At 42.1% G+C, this 21,215-nt stretch overlaps 1 protein-coding gene across 1 annotated transcript; it reads right to left on the bottom strand.

Moving 5' to 3' along the window:
- Positions 1–203: 203 nt before the first annotated feature.
- LOC127918216 (C4b-binding protein alpha chain-like) lies at positions 204–10,118 on the bottom strand. Its single transcript, XM_052501484.1, has 11 exons — positions 10,033–10,118; positions 9,669–9,857; positions 9,355–9,454; positions 8,988–9,061; positions 8,703–8,885; positions 4,767–4,940; positions 1,939–2,127; positions 1,617–1,716; positions 1,249–1,322; positions 964–1,146; positions 204–301 (listed from the first exon to the last, which is right to left on the bottom strand). Exons 1-11 carry the CDS (start codon positions 10,067–10,069, stop codon positions 222–224), a joined length of 1,383 nt encoding a protein of 460 aa, XP_052357444.1. The 5' UTR covers positions 10,070–10,118; the 3' UTR covers positions 204–221.
- Between the last annotated feature and the right edge of the window lie 11,097 nt (positions 10,119–21,215).

Here is a 21,215-nt window from a genome sequence, read left to right as displayed (position 1 = left end):
GCCAATTCCATTTAAAAAGACAGTTTGCTGACAAATTGGTATTTCCGTCATAAACACCAAATGATGCAAAATATCTGAGCTAAAATATTAGGCTAAAGTGTGTTAAATAAACAGTGAAATCAGTCTTACCTTTGCATGTTGGGTAAGGAGCTGACCAGCCTTCTATTTCACAGGTCAGACTGGCTTGTCCCTCCATCTCATATCAGCATTACACCTATACGTCACCAAAGACATGTACGTATAGGGGGACGGCCGTCAATCCGAACACCATTCTCAACAACAGGATTAGGACATGACACCACTGCAGACGTAAACAAACATATGTCATTAGCTGCTGTTTTGAGGTGAACAACATGACAAAAGTATATTATTTATTGGTTTTAGACTACTTGAAGCAATAAACAATGTTGTTATAATCACCCATTTATGAATAATGCATCATTATCTATCAAATAAATAGGATGGATTCTATTGAAACCTACTTCCTCTGAGCTTAATGTTGCATCATGATTATTAGATTAGGCCGACACATTAAACATGCTTTAGACTGCTTGCCTGTCTCATGCAAATCTGTGATAATGTTTGATTTTATTAAGCTAGATACTGTGATATTTAGACATTTATCTTTCAGAGGAGGTCATCTGGAACTTGATCATGACTGTGTGGTGGAGGAAAAAAGTGGAAGCACAAATAGATTTTACAGGGTAAGCAACTTGTGTCAAACTCATTCCATGGGGGGCTGAATGTCTGCGGGTTCTCCTCCCTTGTACTTGATTGATGAATTAAGGTCACTAGTTAGTAAGGAACTCCCCCCTCATCTGCTCATCTTAATTGAAAGGAGAAACCAGTAGACACTAGGCCCTCCATGGTGTGAGTTTGACACCCCTGGTGTAAGCAGTTCATTATTGTTTTGTTAACAATCATACTTATAAAAACAGGGGAAAAGGAAAGCTTTCAACATACTTTTACACTCAGGTGGAGCTGGCTGGAATTCTCCATTCTCACTGCAGGTTATGGATTTAGCTCCAACCAGAGTGTAATTCTTCTCACAGGCATATGGCACGACACTTCCATAGTCATACGTATCATCAGGTGGGACAACAGGCCCACCGTTGACAATGTTTGGGGGCTTTCCACACTTCACCACTGCAGATTAGAGCACAACAGCAGTTATGAAAAGATGATTCAGGCACATGCACAGAACTGTTAATGTTATTTTCACTTGACATGCTCCTTCAGATTACCAACCTTCACATACAGGAACTCTGCCATCCCAGCCTCCATCCATACAGGTCCTTACACCGCTGCCCACAAGCACATAGCTGAAATATAGAAAGATTAGACAATACGAGACACTTTTTACAACTTTGCTTTCAGGATAGTAAGGGTTACAACAGAGACTGTTCACACCTCTGATCAAAATAGTAATAACAGATAATATGCCTGAAATTGAATTACTTTTTGTTTAGCTTTTAGGGAGGGGAAGTTTGATTAAGGCCTATTTGGGAAAAATCACTAAATTAGGCCAACAAATGAACAGCTTTGTGAAAATGTTGACATGTTAATTCTAAAAAAATAAAAATGTAATTACATCTAAGACTCAAGAAAGCACTGACCCAGTATTACAGGTAGCAACTACCTGGTCTCCAAACAAGACCCCCTGAGAGGTATTAAACTGGCCGTTCGTCACTTCTCCTGGGCTGCCACACGACTTCCCTGAAACAACCATAGAGAAAACCAGTCAGACTTTCAAAATGACAGAGTGAGAAAGAGTTGAATGTTAGCACAAAACAGGTCCGAATTCCAGGCTAGTATTTCAATTAGATTGAAGGATGGGCAATGAATATATCAAGTTTCGAGTGGGTAAGTAAAAACTGGAAATATTTACAAGAATATGGCACAACTTTTCAGAACAAAAATAAAAGACGATTATATTACTTTTGCATTTCAGTTTCACTTCACTCCACACGCCGGCAGTACAGGTGACTGTCGGAGAGCATCCTGTACTGGCATATCCAATTGCACACTGAAAAGTGACATTTGCGCCATCTACAAATGTCTCTTGCGTGATGAAGGCATCTGACAAAACCATGTTTTCCCCTCCTATGGGTTTGGTACAGTTTTTAGCTGAAAGAGGTGGAGACAAAATGTAGTTCATGTTAATGACCAAGGTGAACAAATACAGGAGACAGTCTTACAGGCTGACTACACGAGCTTGTCACATGCGCTGCAAAATAAATGTAGAAATCTATATTATTCAATAATTATGCGCGCGCCAACAAGCATCTGCGTTGCCACGGCCTAAAACAGAAGTCAGTTCTATTTGTGACGCAGATCGCTCTGCAAATCCTGCATCTTCCATCTCCGCCTTGGTTTATAGAAGCAGATGGCATGTGCCATCTCATTGGTTATACCCACGTGGGTGACTGAAAGACGAACGAGGTCAGTGGCGGTAATGAACCAAATTTATTAAAGTTGCCAATCACAATATAAAGTCAAGGGAAGAAAAAGCCTGGAAGGAGGAGAAATTACTAGAAACGAGTCGGTTGATCGTTATGTGTAGATTAATTGGCGGAGTAGAGGACCTTGTGCATTTCAGGTAAAATAACTAAATGTTTATATCCCAGGACAAATTAGCTAGCAACAGCAAGCTAGCTAAATAGGACAAATTTGCTAGCAAGTGCAAGCTAGCCATCTAAATTGCCATAAATATTTAATGTTTTTGACCTGTCCCCAAATGAATATAATTGGTTCAGAGTATGTTTTGATATATTTTAACCTGCACATCAGGATCACGATTGATGTGGGGGGCAAAATGCATTTATGCACGATGGTGCACGCGTGCAGCCGGATTGGATTCCGTGATAGGATCACCACTTTATTTTAAGAATGTGAAGTATCAGGATAATAGGAGAGTGAATTATGTATTTCAGCTATTATTTCCTTCATCACATTCCCAGTGGGTCAAAAGTTTATATACACTTAATTAGTAATTGGAAGCATTGCCTTTAAATGGTTTAACTTGGGTCAAATGAGTCAGGTAGCCTTCCACAAGATTCCCACAATAAATTGGGTGAATATTGGCCCAATCCTCCTGACAGAGCTTTTGTAACTGAGTCAGGTTTGTAGGCCTCTGCTCGCACACACTTTTTCCAGTTCTGCCCACACATTTTCTATAGGATTGAGGTCAGGGCTTTGTGATGGCCACTGTAACACCTTGACTTTGTTGTCCTTAAGCCATTTTGCCACATCTTTGGAAGTATGCTTGGGGTTATTGTCCATTGAAGACCCATTTACGACCAAGCTTTAACTTCCTGACTGATGTCTTGAGATGTTGATTCAATATATCTACATAGATGGCATCACGAGGAGGAAAATTATTTTGTGAAGTGCACCAGTCCCTCCTGCAGCAATGCACCCCCACAACATGATGCTGCCACCCCGTTCTTCACGGTTAGGATGGTGTTCTTTGGCTTGCAAGCCTCCCCTTTTTCCTCCAAACATAACGATGGTCATTATGGCCAAACAGTTCTATTTTTGTTTCATCAGACCAGAGGACATTTCTCCAAAAGTACAATCTTTGTCCCCATGTCCCCTTTTTTTTAATGGTGGTTTTGGAGCACTGACTTCTTCCTTGAAAAGCGGACTTTTGGGTTATGTCAGTATAGGACTCTTTACTGTGGATATAGATACTTTTGTACTCGTTTCCTCTGGCATCTTCACAAGGTCCTTTGCTGTTGTTCTGGGATTGATTTGCACTTTTTGCACCAAAGTACAATCATCTATAGGAGACAGAACGTGTCTCCTTCCTGAGCGGTATGAGGGCTGCATGGTCCCATGGTGTTTATACTTGCGTACTATTGTTTGTACAGATGAATGTGGTACGTTCAGGCGTTTGGAAATTGCTCCCAAGGATGAACCGGACTTGTGGCCTACATTTTCTTCCCCCCCTGAGGTCGTGGCTGATTTCTTTTGATTTTCCCATTATGTCACGCAAAGAGGCACTGAGTTTGAAGGTAGGCCTTGAAATACATCCACAGGTACACCTCCAACTGACTCAAATGATGTCAATTAGCCTATCAAAAGCTTCTAAAGCCACAACACAATCTTCTGGAATTTTCCAAGCTGTTTAAAGGCACAGCAACTTAGTGCATGTAAAGTTCTGACCCACTGGAATTGTGATACAGTGAATTATAAGTGAAATAATCTGTAAACAATTGTTGGAAGAATTGTGTCATGCACAAAGTAGATGTCCTGACCGACTGGCCAAAACTATAGTTTGTTAACAAGAAATGTGTGGAGTGGTTGAAAACGCGTTTTAATGACTCCAACCTAAGTGTATGTAAACTTCTGACTTCAACTGTAATTAGGCCACTAACTATTCTTGTCCGGTCTGTCATAACACTTTACTGTTATGATCTCTTAAATGCTTTAATGAGCCAGTGTGGTCCAAGGAGTTGAATGGTGTTGGACCCAATAGCTAGTCCATCACAAATAAAGTGCAAAAAGGGAAAATAAATACCAGAGGTTGCGATGCACAGGCATGCATATGGAGAAAAACAACAACTACCATGAACACTAACACATGTACCATCTTTTCTTATCAAAAACACCTCATTGTGTTTATATGAGTAGAGGCCAATTCCATTAAAAAAAAGACAGTTTGCTGACAAATTGGTATTTCCGTCATAAACACCAAATGATGCAAAATATCTGAGCTAAAATATTAGGCTAGTGTGTTAAATAAACAGTGAAATCAGTCTTACCTTTGCATGTTGGGTAAGGAGCTGACCAGCCTTCTATTTCACAGGTCAGACTGGCTTGTCCCTCCATCTCATATCCAGCATTACACCTATACGTCACAAAAGACATGTACGTATAGGGGGGACGGCCGTCAATCCGAACACCATTCTCAACAACAGGATTAGGACATGACACCACTGCAGACGTAAACAAACATATGTCATTAGCTGCTGTTTTGAGGTGAACAACATGACAAAAGTATATTATTTATTGGTTTTAGACTACTTGAAGCAATAAACAATGTTGTTATAATCACCCATTTATGAATAATGCAACTAATCATTATCTATCAAATAGTGTAGATTCTATTGAAACCTACTTCCTCTGAGCTTAATGTTGCATCATGATTATTAGATTAGGCCGACACATTAAACATGCTTTAGACTGCTTGCCTGTCTCATGCACATCTGTGATAATGTTTGATTTTATTAAGCTAGATACTGTGATATTTACACATTTATCTTTCAGAGGAGGTCATCTGGAACTTGATCATGACTGTGTGGTGGAGGAAAAAAGTGGAAGCCCAAATAGATTTTATCAGTGTAAGCAACTTGTGTCAAACTCATTCCATGGGAAATCAAATTTTATTTGTCACATACACATGGTTAGCAGATGTTAGTGCGAGTGTAGCGAAATGCTTGTGCTTCTAGTTCCGACAATGCAGTAATAACCAACAAGTAATCTAGCTAACAATTCCAAAACTACTACCTTATAGACACAAGTGTAAGGGGATAAAGAATATGTACATAAAGATATATGAATGAGTGATGGTACAGAGCAGCATAGGCAAGATACAGTAGATGGTATTGAGTGCAGTATATACATATGAGATGAGTATGTAAACAAAGTGGCATAGTTAAAGTGGCTAGTGATACATGTATTACATAAGGATGCAGTAGATGATATAGAGTACAGTATATACGTATACATATGAGATGAATAATGTAGGGTATGTAAACATTATATTAGGTAGCATTGTTTAAAGTGGCTAGTGATGTAATTTACATCATTTCCCATCAATTCCCATTATTAAAGTGGCTGGAGTTGAGTCAGTGTCAGTGTGTTGGCAGCAGCCACTCAATGTTAGTGGTGGCTGTTTAACAGTCTGATGGCCTTGAGATAGAAGCTGTTTTTCAGTCTCTCGGTCCCAGCTTTGATGCACCTGTACTGACCTCGCCTTCTGGATGATAGCGGGGTGAACAGGCAGTGGCTCGGGTGGTTGCTGTCCTTGATGATCTTTATGGCCTTCCTGTGACATCGGGTGGTGTAGGTGTCCTGGAGGGCAGGTATTTTGCCCCGGTGATGCGTTGTGCAGACCTCACTACCCTCTGGAGAGCCTTACGGTTGTGGGCGGAGCAGTTGCCGTACCAGGCGGTGATACAGCCCGACAGGATGCTCTCGATTGTGCATCTGTAGAAGTTTGTGAGTGCTTTTGGTGACAAGCCGAATTTCTTCAGCCTCCTGAGGTTGAAGAGGCGCTGCTGCGCCTTCTTCACGATGCTGTCTGTGTGGGTGGACCAATTCAGTTTGTCTGTGATGTGTATGCCGAGGAACTTAAAACTTACTACCCTCTCCACTACTGTTCCATCGATGTGGATAGGGGGGTGTTCCCTCTGCTGTTTCCTGAAGTCCACAATCATCTCCTTAGTTTTGTTGAAGTTGAGTGTGAGGTTATTTTCCTCACACCACACTCCGAGGGCCCTCACCTTCTCCCTGTAGTCCGTCTCGTCGTTGTTGGTAATCAAGCCTACCACTGTTGTGTCGTCCGCAACTTGATGATTGAGTTGGAGGCGTGCATGGCCACGCAGTCGTGGGTGAACAAGGAGTACAGGAGAGGGCTCAGAACGCACCCTTGTGGGGCCCCAGTGTTGAGGATCAGCGGGGTGGAGATGTTGTTGCCTTCCCTCACCACCTGGGGGCGGCCCGTCAAGAAGTCCAGTACCCAGTTGCACAGGGCGGGGTCGAGACCCAGGGTCTCGAGCTTGATGACGAGCTTGGAGGGCACTATGGTGTTAAATGCCGAGCTGTAGTCGATGAACAGCATTCTCACATAGGTATTCCTCTTGTCCAGATGGGTTAGGGCAGTGTGCAGTGTGGTTGAGATTGCATCGTCTGTGGACCTATTTGGGCGGTAAGCAAATTGGAGTGGGTCTAGGGTGTCAGGTAGGGTGGAGGTGATATGGTCCTTGACTAGTCTCTCAAAGCACTTCATGATGACGGAAGTGAGTGCTACGGGGCGGTAGTCATTTAGCTCAGTTACCTTAGCTTTCTTGGGAACAGGAACAATGGTGGCCCTCTTGAAGCATGTGGGAACAACAGACTGGGATAGGGATTGATTGAATATGTCCGTAAACACACACTGGTCTGCGCATGCTCTGAGGGCGCGGCTGGGGATGCAGTCTGGGCCTGCAGCCTTGCGAGGGTTTGACATGTTTAAATGTTTTCCTCACGTCGGCTGCAGTGAAGGAGTGTCCGCATGTTTTAGTTGCGGGCAGTGTCAGTGGCACTGTATTGTCCTCAAAGCAGGCAAAAAAGTGATTTAGTCTGGCTGGGAGACATCCTGGTCCGTGACAGTGCTGGTTTTCTTTTTGTAATCCGTGATTGACTGTAGACCCTGCCACATACCTTGTGTCTGAGCCGTTGAATTGAGATTCTACTTTGTCTCTATACTGTTTGTATTCGGTCATGTTTCCAGTCACCTTGCCCTGATTAAAAGCAGTGGTTTGCGCTTTCAGTTTCACGCAAATGCTGCCATCAATCCACGGTTTCTGGTTTGGTAATGTTTTTCATCGTTGCTATGGGAACGACATCTTCAACGCACGTTCTAATGAACTCGCACACCGAATCAGCGTATTCGTCAATGTTGTCGTCTGACGCAATACGGAAAATATCCCAGCCCACGTGATGGAAGCAGTCTTGGAGTGTGGAAGCAGTCTTGGAGTGTGGAATCAGATTGGTCGGACCAGCGTTGAACAGACTTCAGCGCGGGAGCTTCTTGTTTTAGTTTCTGTCTGTAGGCAGGGATCAACAAAATGGAGTCGTGGTCAGCTTTTCCGAAAGGAGGCGGGGCAGGGCCTTATATGCGTCGCGGAAGTTGGAATAGCAATGATCCAAGGTTTTCCCACCCTGGTTGCTCAATCGATATGCTGATAAAATTTAGGGAGTCTTGTTTTCAGATTAGCCTTGTTAAAATCCCCAGCTACAATGAATGCAGCCTCCGGATAAATGGATTCCAGTTTGCAAAGAGTCAAATAAAGTTAGTTCAGAGCCATCGATGTGTCTGCTTGGGGGGGAATATATACGGCTGTGACTATAATCGAAGAGAATTCCCTTGGTAGATAATGCGGTCTACATTTGATTGTGAGGAATTCTAAATCAGGTGAACAGAAGGACTTGAGTTCCTGTATGTTGTTTTGGCCACACCACGTCCCGTTAACCATAAAGCATACGCCCCCGCCCCTCTTCTTACCAGAAAGATGTTTGTTTCTGTCGGCGCGATGCGTGGAGAAACCAGCTGGCTGCACTGTCTCTGATAGCGTCTCTCCAGTGAGACATGTTTCCGTGAAGCAAAGAACGTTACAGTCTCTGATGTCCCTCTGGAATGCTACCCTTGCTCGGATTTCATCAACCTTGTTGTCAAGAGACTGGACATTGGCGAGGAGAATGCTAGGGAGTGGTGAATGTCTGTGGGTTCTCCTCCCTTGTACTTGATTGACGAATTAAGGTCACTAGTTAGTAAGGACCTCCCCCTCATCTGCTCATCTTAATTGAAAGGAGAAACCAGTAGACACTAGGCCCTCCATGGTGTGAGTTTGACACCCCTGGTGTAAGCAGTTCATTATTGTTTTGTTAACAATCATACTTATAAAAACAGGGGAAAAGGAAAGCTTTCAACATACTTTTACACTCAGGTGGAGCTGGCTGGAATTCTCCATTCTCACTGCAGGTTATGGATTTAGCTCCAACCAGAGTGTAATTCTTCTCACAGGCATATGGCACGACATTTCCATAGTCATACGTATCATCAGGTGGGACAACAGGCCAACCGTTGACAATGTTTGGGGGCTTTCCACACTTCACCACTGCAGATTAGAGCACAACAGCAGTTATGAAAAGATGATTCAGGCACATGCACAGAACTGTTAATGTTATTTTCACTTGACATGCTCCTTCAGATTACCAACCTTCACATACAGGAACTCTGCCATCCCAGCCTCCATCCATACAGTTCCTTACACCGCTGCCCACAAGCACATAGCTGAAATATAGAAAGATTAGACAATACGAGACACTTTTTACAACTTTACTTTCAGGACAGTAAGGGTTACAACAGAGACTGTTCACAGCTCTGATCAAAATAGTAATAACAGATAATACGCCTGAAATTGAATTACTTTTTGTTTAGCTTTTAGGGAGGGGAAGTTTGATTAAGGCCTATTTGGAAAAATCACTAAATTAGGCCAACAAATGGACAGCTTTGTGAAAATGTTGACATGTTAATTCTAAAAAAATAAAAATGTAATTACATCTAAGACTCAAGAAAGCACTGACCCAGTATTACAGGTAGCAACTACCTGGTCTCCAAACAAGACCCCCTGAGAGGTATTAAACTGGCCGTTCGTCACTTCTCCTGGGCTGCCACACGACTTCCCTGAAACAACCATAGAGAAAACCAGTCAGATTTTCAAAATGACAGAGTGAGAAAGAGTTGAATGTTAGCACAAAACAGGTCTGAATTCCAGGCTAGTATTTCAATTCGATTGAAGGATGGGCAATGAATATATCAAGTTGAGTGGGTAAGTAAAAACTGGAAATATTTACAAGAATATGGCACAACTTTTCAAAACAAAATACGATTATATTACTTTCGCATTTCAGTTTCACTTCACTCCACACGCCGGCAGTACAGGTGACTGGCGGAGACCGTCCTGTACTGGCATATCCAACTGCACACTGAAAAGTGACATTTGCGCCATCTACAAATGTCTCTTGCGTGATGAAGGCATCTGACAAAACCATGTTTGGCCCTCCTATGGGTTTGGTACAGTTTTTAGCTGAAAGAGGTGGAGACAAAATGTAGTTCATGTTAATGACCAAGGTGAACAAATACAGGAGACAACACTTTCATGTCAACCCACAAACTGTAGTAGTGTAAGCGACAAACTACCATCTGTAGAAAGAGGAGATACAAAGAAATAGGATTCTGATTCTATACAGAAATTACCCCACCTTGAACAGTGAGAACAGTCAAGGCCAGCTGGACCATCCATATCGTCAAGGACCAACAGACGTTAGAGGGCTGTATGACGTCTTTTCTGTAACAAGCAGCACACAATTTCCTGGTTTGCTTGTTCTGTACTGTTCGTTTTGCCAGATGCCCACCTAAGCGGATCAACTTCTCACAATATCCACTAGCCGACTAAACTCAACGATTTATGATGGAGCTGAGCAGCGTCTAGCGTGCCGATACGAGCTCTGGCGTCGCAAATTTAAGTTATCAAAAACGACAGATTTCAGCACCCAAATAATAGCACGCATGATTATATGTGACGTCGGAGTTTCAGTCCACCCACATTTGTCGCCACTCAACTCAATTTTAAATCGTAGCGTTTGATCGGCTAGCTAAATATCCACTTGCCTTAATAACACTGTTGGCAAGGAAATACACATATCACTCACAATAAGGTTTGCCAAATGTTAACGAACGTTACTGGACTCTGGGACCTAGCTAGCCCAAGAATGTACTCATAAGGAGCCTACAGTTATTCATTAAAGCCTTTACTGCTTAAAGGAGTAGTTCGCTATTTTAAAGCTTGATGTTAGATGACTCCTCACCCTGAAAGTAGTCTATGGGCCAGGAGAAACGAATCCATGGTTTAGTTCTTTATACAGCCATTACAAACTTCAGCTAACTTCAGCCAACCCTAGATAAAAATCAATGGAAGTGATGGATGGAGGGCATGTGAGAATGTTGTGTTATGGCCAAATCACCTTAAAAAAAGGTCCATCAAACCAAATATAGAGAGTTGATTTTAGGTGATTGACATGTTTCTCATGATCACTTCTATTGATTTTAGCTAGCAGTTGCTAACGTTTGTAATGGTGGTTTAAAAACAATTGTACCACGAATTACAGTTTATCCTGGTCCATTTTCGCAGGGTAAGGAACCATCTAACAGTTGTAAAATTGTGAACTTGTCAAGGACTTTGCATGTTATTTCCAAAACATCCAAATACTACAAAATGTGAATCTATTCTAAACTGCGATAACGTTACGGTTCTAAAAACATAAAGTAATTTACTTTCATATTACAAATGCAAAATATACACTTAGTTTTAACTTGCTTTATAACATTTGCAGCCGACATCATTTTTTCCAGTTACAACACAGACATTAAGAGAATGCTAGAACCCTAATTACCCTTTTTTTGTAAACACATGCTGTAAAATGGAGATATGTTCGTGTGGGAACTCTGACCCTATTAAAAGGTGTGTAGTAATTGAACCTTTTTATTATTTCTAGCTGTCATGAAATATAGTTCAGACTGGTCTCAGACTAGACGTAACATAGTATAATCAAGGACACTCAAATTAATATTGTAATGGCCCTGGTTTATATGCGAGAGTCGATTTCCGCTTATAAACCCAGGGTCGTTAGTATAATCAAGGACACTCAAATGAGTATTGTAACGACCTAGGTTTATAAAACGCGGAAATCGACTCTGTCATATAAACCAGGGCCATTACAATATTAATTTGAGTGTCATACTATGTTACGTCTAGTCTGAGACCAGTCTGAACTATATTTCATGACAGCTAGAAATAATAAATATGTTACGATTGGTATGGTTACATATGATAGAAGGTTGCTTAAGGCAAGCGTGTTCCGAATCTCATCATGGACAACTTCCGCAGCTTCGCAACTACTTAGTATGTTGGATAACCGTTCCTCTAATCCCGAAAACTAGCTAACACTAGCAGTAACCACCTAACTAACTAACGTTAGCCACAACAAATGGGAATTTGTAACATATGTTTCATAAAAAAATACTGTACCAATTGCAAATATTGTACGAAACGGATGATTGACGTTCACAAATGAATACATGAATACATACCATAAGAAAAGTAACATAATAGTAAAGAAACTGTCGTAGATTTATGTAAAGAATCAAATGAAATGCCCACGTTGGATAGCTACGTTCCTTATGTTTTAAAAACGGTACCGCAAACGATCACATCGAGCGTCTGGGAAGAAGATACCACATACTGTACTGTCTTTGAAGATACCTTAATCAAAAACCAATAAAGGTAGGTCGCGTCTATGAATGGGGTAGGACCTCCGGGCAAATTGTAGCTGAATCGTCTAGCTGCCGTGTTTGCGTACATGGCACTTTCTATAATAATTTACAATAATTATCAGCGTTATTTGGAAAAATCTTACCTTATTGTTCAAATGGTCTGTAGGCTTTCTTCACATAGAAACTATGTCTGCCTGGCTAGCAACATGACGTTTGTGTTACACCTGTGTTTTAGGGCATTGCTCCTCCCTTTCAGGAGCAAGGGCCGTGTCCTTAATAAAGAGACAGTAAGCAAGCAATTCATTTTTTTATATATATATATTTTAAATGGAACCTTTATTTAATTAGGCAAGTCAGTTAAGAACAACATCTTATTTACAACGATGGCAGAATCCGGACAACGCTGAGCCAATTGTGCACCGTCCTAGGGGACTCTAATCACGGCCGGATGTGATGCAGCCTGGATTCGAACCAGGGACTACAGTGACACCTCTTGCACTGAGATGCTGGTGCCCATTTCGATTTGGGGAGAAGGGCAGTGGGCACAAAAAGGTATAGCACATAAAAACACAAATAGAAGTGATTGTCAGGGCGGTGGGAGACTCCCCAAACATATGGAAGAAGGTACTCTGGTCAGATGAGAATTTAGCTTTTTTCATCAAGGAAAACGCTATGTCTGGCACAAACCCAACACCTCTCATCACCCAGAGAATACTATCCCCACAGTGAAGCATGGTGGTGGCAGCATCATGCTGTGGGGATATTTTTTTCATCACCAGGGTCTGGGAAACTGGTCAGAATTGAAGGAATGATGGATGGCGCTAAATACAGGGAAATTCTTGAGGGAAACATGTTTCAGTCTTGAGACTTGAGACTGGGACGGAGGTTCACCTTCCAGCAGGACAATGACCCTAAGCATACTGCTAAAGCAACACTTGAGTTGTTTAAGGGAAACATTTTAAATTTCTTGGAATGGCGTCAAAGCCCAGACCTCAATCCAATTGATAATCTGTGGTATGACTTAAAATTGCTGTACACTAGCAGGAACCCATCCAACTTGAAGGAGCTGTAGCAGTTTTGCCTTGAAAAGTGGGCAGAAATCACAGTGGCTAGATGTGCCAAGCTTATAGAGACATATCCTATTACCAGCCTGTTCAACCTCTCTTTCATATCGTCTGAGATCCCCAAGGATTGGAAAGCTGCTGCAGTCATCCCCCTCTTCAAAGGGAGACACCCTGGACCCAAACTGTTACAGACCTATATCCATTCTGCCCTGCCTATCTAAGGTCTTCGAAAGCCAAGTCAACAAACAGGTCACTAACCATCTCAGATCCCCGTACCTTCTCCGCTATGCAATCTGGTTTCCGAGGCCGGTCACGGGTGCACCTCAGCCACACTCCAAGGTACTAAGCGACATCATAACTGCCATCGATAAAAGACAGTACTGTGCAGCCGTCTTCATCGACCTTGCCAAGGCTTTCGACTCTGTCAATCACCAGATTCTTATCGGCAGACTCAGTAGCCTCGGTTTTTCGGATGACTGCCTTGCCTGGTTCACCAGTACTTTGCAGACAGAGTTCAGTGTGTCAAATCGGAGGGCATGCTGTCCGGTCCTCTGGCAGTCTCTGTGGGGGTGCCACAGGGTTCAATTCTCGGGCCGACTCTTTTCTCTGTATATATCAATGATGTTGGTCTTGCTGCGGGCGATTCCCTGGTCCACCTCTACGCAGACGACACCATTCTATATACTTTCGGCCCGTCATTGGACACTGTGCTATCTAACCTCAAACGAGCTTCAATGCCATACAACACTCCTTCCGTGGCCTCCAACTGCACTTAAACGCTAGTAAAACCAAATGCATGCTTTTCAACCGATCGCTGCCTGCACCCGCATGCCCGACTAGCATCACCACACTGGATGGTTCCGACCTTGAATATATGGACACCTATAAGTACCTAGGTGTCTGGCTAGACTACAAACTCTCCTTCAGACCCATATCAAACATCTCCAATCGAAAATCAAATCAAGAGTTGGCTTTCTATTCATAACAAAGCCTCCCTTCACTCACGCTGCCAAAAGCTTACCTAGTAAAACTGACTATCCTACCGATCCCGGCCCCGGCGATGTCATCTACAAAATCGCTTCCAACACTCTACTCAGCAAACTGGATGCAGTTTATCACAGTGCCATCCGTTTTGTCACTAAAGCACCTTATACTACCCACCACTGCGACTTGTATGCTCTAGTCGGCTGGCCCTCGCTACATATTCGTCGCCAGACCCACTGGCTCAGGTCATCTACAAGGCCATGCTAGGTAAGCTCCGCCTTATCTCCAGTTCACTGGTCACGATGGCAACACCCATCCATAGCACGCGCTCCAGCAGGTGTATCTCACTGATCATCCCTAAAGCCAACACCTCATTCGGCCGCCTTTCGTTCCAGTACTCTGCTGCCTGTGACTGGAACGAATTGCAAAAATCGCTGAAGTTGGAGTCTTTTATCTCCCTCACCAACTTCAAACATCAGCTATCTGAGCAGTTAACCGATCGCTGCAGCTGTACATAATCTATTGGTAAATAGCCCACCCATTTTCACCTACCTCATCCCCACAGTTTTTATTTATTTACTTTTCTGCTCTTTTGCACACCAATATCTCTCTACCTGTACATGATCATCTGATCATTTATCACTCCAGTGTTAATCTGCAATATTGTAATTATTCGCCTACCTCCTCATGCCTTTTGCACACATTGTATATAGACTCCCCCTTTTTTCTACTGTGTTATTGACTTGTTAATTGTTTACTCCATGTGTAACTCTGTGTTGTCTGTTCACACTGCTATTTTATCTTGGCCAGGTCGCAGTTGCAAATGAGAACTTGTTCTCAACTAGCCTACCTGGTTAAATAAAAGTGAAATAATTTTTTTAAATATCCTAAGAGACTTGCAGCTGTAATTGCTGAAAAGGTGGCTCTACAAGTATTGACTTTGGGGGGTGATAAATTATGCACGCTCAAGTTTTCTGGGGATTTTGTCTGTTTTTTGTCTTATTTCTTGTTTGTTTCACAGTAAAAAATATTTTGCATCTTCAATGTGGTAGGCATGTTGTGTAAATCAGATAACACAAACCCCACAAATCCATTTTAATTCCAGGTTTGTAAGGCAACAAAATAGGAAAAATGCCAAGGAGGTGAATACTTTCGCAAGACACTGTATGCACGAGGCCTAGGCCTACATACCTTTAGAACATTGTCTGTCATCAGCAAACAGCATCTAAGCGTTGTTCTGTGACAGTTAAACAATTAATGAACACTATGCCAGCTATTGATGCCAGATGCTCAGATCTGATAGTGATCCAATCATTAACAAATTAGTACACATCTTCCTTATACCAGGTAAAGAACAGTCCAGGTCATCTCAAAATGAACTGAAGGATTGGAATGCTGAGCCACAAAGTGGCACCATTGTAAAATAATGTATGATCACCACTTTGTTATTTAGAAACACAAGTGAACGTTGTGTAGAACAATCCTCAGTTTGACTCATGCTGAGTAACAGAACCTTTCACCATTTCCTGACACTCCTTTTTGCACTGACACAATCTGTCAAGATATAGATATGCTTCCAACTACCTGGGGAGAAGTATTTGCATCTTTTAGGCATGTTTCAAGAAGTAAGATACTGCAAATAGTCGTCTTTTTGTGGTTAACACAATATTGTCACCACTTTGCTTGTGAACAGTTTTGCTATATCAAACATGTTCTTAAAAACAGTTACAGCAAATACATTCCTTACAGAATATTTTACCAACAGGTTTACATCTGATATGTTAATATACAGTATTCAATCATCTATCACACACTAGACACCACTATGGAAAACTTATGTTGAGGTTATGAGTTTTAAGAATGGGCGGCAACTGGAAGTGGTTTGTCATTTCTGGGCAACGTCTAGAGGGTTTGGCTTTTCCATTCTTTTGAGTGTCGACATTGAAAACAAGTTCTCATGCTGTGACCATGTCTTATTGTATGAGTCCCTGGGAAGGATAGAATATAATGTCTTATTGTATGACAGAGTTCCTGGGAAGGATAGAATAACAATCATCATGGAATTGAAATGGATCTAATCTCATCACCACGTCACACACAACTCAGTATTTTTCCGTTGTAACAAACTACATTGTAATAACTTATCCATTGCAGATTATTTCATAAAGTGTCATTTTTGACTTAAGCTCTTTCAGTTCCATTTACTTTTCTCTGGCTTTTCTTGATGGAAAATATTATCGGTGTCTCTGACGAACATAATAGATAAGGCTTTTATACAGGCAATAAAAGCTTGATTGAGAAAGTCATCGGACAAGTTAATCAATCACAGGAAGAACATACGCATTATGAATTCCTGAGAATGCAATGAAAGTCACCTGACTCATAAAGCAACATTTGTTTATTTTATAATATCATTCACAGTAAGGAGGAGACTTCCTGTTTTTACAGTCACAATATATATGGTTTAGATATAAGGTTCTGTATTTCCTTAGTCAACCTTGTGTTCTGTTTTCGTTGTGTTCTTGAGCGTAGCCCTGTTTCTTTGTGTTCTTGAATGTAGCCCTGTCTTTAATTTTTGTTCATTGATTTCACCTGTGTTAGTTACTCACCTGGTCTCATCAGCTCCTTATTTAATTCAGTTAAATCTGTTTGTGCCTCTAAGGTATTGTTAGTTTTGACTCTACTAAGCCTTTTCCTAGCTTGTTTGTGAGAACCAGTTATAGCCCTCAGTCTAGATTTGATTCACCTGTCTGTTTGCCTACCTGTATGACCATTGCCTGCCTGTGACCACGGTTCCTGCTTTCTGCAAAGGTGGAAATAAACACCTGCTGCGCTCTGTGTGTGGCTACACCTTTTTCTCCCTGAGAATTCATTACAGATGATCAATACAGGCAAATGAATAGGCCTACCCTAAGACAAATAATTGATGGAAATGTATGAACAAGACTATGTATTTTGCAGCTAAAATATATGATAAAATAACACATCCCCCCCTGCAGACCAGACAGGATCTGGTGGCTGTTGGGTAGGGAATTAGTATCTGTCTCAGGTAAATACATTTTTTTTAAACTTCCGTCTCCCTGTAAAAAACAATATTAGTAGATTATTAGATTAGATTAGGTGATTGTGTCATTATGATAAGAAATGCAAATGTTTACTTGAGGATTACATGATGTCACTTAAGGTCCTTTCATAATGTAAACCATATTGTAAATGTGATGTTTCAAACTTCCATAACACAATCATTACTGCCCTCCTGTGGCTAACTGTAACTCTTCACATCCTCACTGGCACCTATATTTAAACTATTCTTTTGTGTCAAGACAATTTAAAATACATTTAAAATATATTAAATATAATATAATCCTACCTTTAGCCTTTGTATAGGTAAGTAGATAGCCAATTCTGTATTTTGAATGTCTCTGAAGGATGTTATATGTCGACAATGACAAAAGAGTTAGCTAAAGTACATATCTGTGACTAAGTAAAACAAAGTGGTCAGTTTGCCAAAGGAAACTTTCTGTTGTCATAGAGACTGTTGAATCACACTTGTGTAGGTCTGCATTTGTGCACAAGACACACAGCTGCTATCAGAGTAGCCAGGAAAAGCCAGCGCAGGACCTCATACCAAACAGGCAACAATGCCCATGCCCTGAAAAACAAACAAAAACAGTTATGATTGAAAATCGCTAATTGAAAATGAAATTCCACATTACATACAGCAGTAGTCTAAAGATTTAATTCCACGGCAGCATACACAGTACAATTGTTAAGAGTTCACAGTACATCCTTTATTTGAAAACTGACACCTTCATCTATACCCAGTGGTGGAAAAAAGTACCCAAATGGCATACTTGAGTAAAAGTATAGATACCTTAATATAAAGTTACTCAAGCAAAAGTCACCCAGTAAAATACTACTTGAGTAAAAGTCTGAAAGTATTTGGTTTTATATATACTTAAGTATCAAAAGTAAATTTAATTGCTAAAATATACTTAACTATCTAAAGTAACAATATAAGTCATATAAAATTCCTTATATTAAGGAAAGGCAACGGCACCATTTTCTTGTTTTTAAAATGTAGTGATAGCCAGCGGCACACTCCAACACTCAGACTCTATATTTTTTTATCATACGCTGACCAACTGGCAAGTGTCTTCACTGACATTTTCAACCTCTCCCTGTCCGACTCTGTAATACCAACATGTTTTAAGCAGACCACCACAGTCCCTGTGCTCATGAACACTAAGGTTACCTGCCTAAATGACTACCGACCCATAGCACTCACATTTGTAGCCATGAAGTGCTTTGAAAGGCTGGTCATGGCTCACATCAACACCATCATTCCAGAAACCCTAGACCCACTCCAATTTGCATACTGCCCCAACAGATCCAATGATGATGCAATCTCTATTGCACTCCACACTGCCCTTTCCCACCTGGACAAAAGGAACACCTATGTGAGAATGCTATTCATTTACGACAGCTCAGTGTTCAACACCATATTGCCCTCAAAGCTCATCAATAAGCTAAGGACCCTGGGACTAAACACCTCCCTCTGCAACTGGATCTTGGTCTTCCTGACGGGCTTCCACCAGGTGGCTTGGATAGGTAACAACACATCCGCCATGCTGATCCTCAACACAGGGCCCCTCAGGGGTGAGTGCTCAGTCCCCTCCTGTACTCCCTGTTCACTCATGACTGCACGGCCAGGCACGACTCCAACATCATTAAATTTGCAGATGACACAACAGTGGTAGGCCTAATCACTGACAACGACAAGACAGCCTATAGGGAGGAGGTCAGAGACCTGGCCGTGTGGTGCCAGGACAACAACCTCTCCCTTAACGTGATCAAGACAAAGGAGATGACTGTGGACTACAGAAAAAATAGGCCCGAGCACTCCCCCATTCTCATTGACGGGGCTGCAGTGGAGCAGGTTGAGAGCTTCAAGTTCCTTGATATCCACATCACCAACAAACTAACATGGTCCAAGCACACCATGACAATCCTGAAGAGGGCACAACAAAACCTATTCCTCCTCAGGAGGCTGAAAAGATTTGGCATGGGTACTCAGATCCTCAAAAAGGTTCTACAGCTGCACCATCGAGAGCACTGGTTGCATCACTGCCTGGTATGGCAACTGCTCGGCCTCTGACCGCAAGGCACTACAGAGGGTAGACTCCTGAACATCTAGTCAAATGGCTACCCAAACTATTTGCAGTGCCCCCCCCCTCACCCCTTCCACTGCTACTCTCTGTTTTCATCTATGCATTGTCACTTTAATAACTCCACCTAAACTCAGCAACAACAAAAAAACATTCTCTCACTGTCAACTGCGTTTATTTTCAGCAAACTCAAAATGTGTAAATATTTGTATGAAAATAACAGGAATCAACCACTGAGACATAAACTGAACAAGTTCCACAGACATGTGACTAACGAGTGGACAATAGGTCCCTGAACAAAGGGAGGGTCAAAATAAAAAGTAACAGTCAGTATTGCATCTCCTCCTCATGGACTGCATCAGATTTGCCAGTTCTTGCTGTGAGATGTTACCCCACTTTTCCAACAAGGCACCTGCAAGTTCCCGGACATTTCTGGGGGGAATGGCCATTTTCCCTGGTGAGACAAAACCGTGACTCGTCAGTGAAGAGCACTTTTTGCCAGTCCTGTCTGGTCCAGTGACGGTAGATTTGTGCCCATAGGCAACGTTGTTGTCGGTGATGGCTGGTGAGGACCTGTCTTTACAACAGGCCTACAAGCCCTTTGTCCAGCCTCTCTCAGCCTATTGCGGACAGTCTGAGCACAGATGGAGGGATTGTGCGTTCTTGGTGTAACTCGGGCAATGTTGTTGCCATCCTGTGAGGGTGTTGTTACACGTGGTCTGCCACTGCGAGGACAATCAGCTGTCCGTCCTGTCTCCCTGTAGCGCTGTCTTAGGCGTCTCACAGTATGGACATTGCAATTTATTGCCCTGGCCACATCTGCAGTCGTCATGCCTCCTTGCCGCATTCCTAAGGCACGTTCACGCAGATGAGCAGGGACCCTGGGTATCTTTCTTTTGGTGTTTTTCTGAGTCAGTAGAAAGGCCTCTTTAGTGTCCTACATTTTCCTAACTGTGACCTTAATTGCCTACCGTCTGTAAGCTGTTAGTGTCTTAATGAACGGTTCCATAGGTGCATGTTCATTAATTGTTTATGGTTCATTGAAGAAGCATGGGAAACAGTGTTTAAACCCTTTACAATAAAGATCTGTTATTTTGATTTTTATGAGTTATCTTAGAAAGACAGGATCCTGAAAAGGGGAAGTTTATTTTTTTGTTGAGTTACATGTACAGTCGTGGCCAAAAGTTTTGAGAATGACACAAATATTAATTTTCACTAAGTCTGCTGCCTCAGTTTGTATGACGGCAATTTGCATATACTCCAGAATGTTATGAAGAGTGATCAGATGACTTGCAATGAATTGCAAAATCCCTCTTTGCCATGCAAATGAACTGAATCCCCCAAAAACATTTCCACTGCATTTCAGCCCTGCCACAAAAGGACCAGCTGACATGTCAGTGATTCTCTCGTTAACACAGGTGTGAGTGTTGACGAGGACAAGGCTGGAGATCACTGTGTCATGCTGATTGAGTTCGAATAACAGACTGGGCGCTTCAAAAGGAGGGTGGTGCTTGGAATCATTGTTCTTCCTCTGTCAACCATGGTTACCTGCAAGGAAACACATGCTGTCATCATCGCTTTGCACAAGAAGGGCTTCACAGGCAAGGATATTTCTGCCAGTAAGATTGCACCTAAATCAACCATTTATCGGATCATCAAGAACTTCAAGGAGAGCGGTTCAATTGTTGTGAAGAAGGCTTCAGGGCGCCCAAGAAAGTCCAGCAAGCGCCAGGACTGTCTCCTAAAGTGATTCAGCTGCAGGAACGGGGCACCACCAGTACAGAGCTTGCTCAGGAATGGCAGCAGGCAGATGTGAGTGCATCTGCACAGACAGTGAGGCGAAGACTTTTGAGGATGACCTGGTGTCAAGAAGGGCAGCAAAGATGCCACTTCCTC

Source organism: Oncorhynchus keta, unplaced genomic scaffold, assembly GCF_023373465.1.
Source record: "Oncorhynchus keta strain PuntledgeMale-10-30-2019 unplaced genomic scaffold, Oket_V2 Un_contig_13784_pilon_pilon, whole genome shotgun sequence".
Lineage (NCBI taxonomy): Eukaryota > Metazoa > Chordata > Actinopteri > Salmoniformes > Salmonidae > Oncorhynchus > Oncorhynchus keta.
This window is presented reverse-complemented; position numbering and strand designations above follow the sequence as displayed.

What these genes read in the sequence shown, in the direction of transcription:
- LOC127918216 (XM_052501484.1), bottom strand. Translation starts at nt 10,069, where the DNA reads ATGGTCCAGCTGGCCTTGACTGTTCTCACTGTTCAAG. An exon ending in AGCTCCACCTGAGTGTAAAA is followed by an intron (nt 4,941 to 8,702) that starts GTATGTTGAAAG and finishes TTACGTCTGCAG; the next exon opens with TGGTGTCATGTCCTAATCCT. An exon ending in TCCTTACCCAACATGCAAAG is followed by an intron (nt 2,128 to 4,766) that starts GTAAGACTGATT and finishes CACCTCTTTCAG; the next exon opens with CTAAAAACTGTACCAAACCC.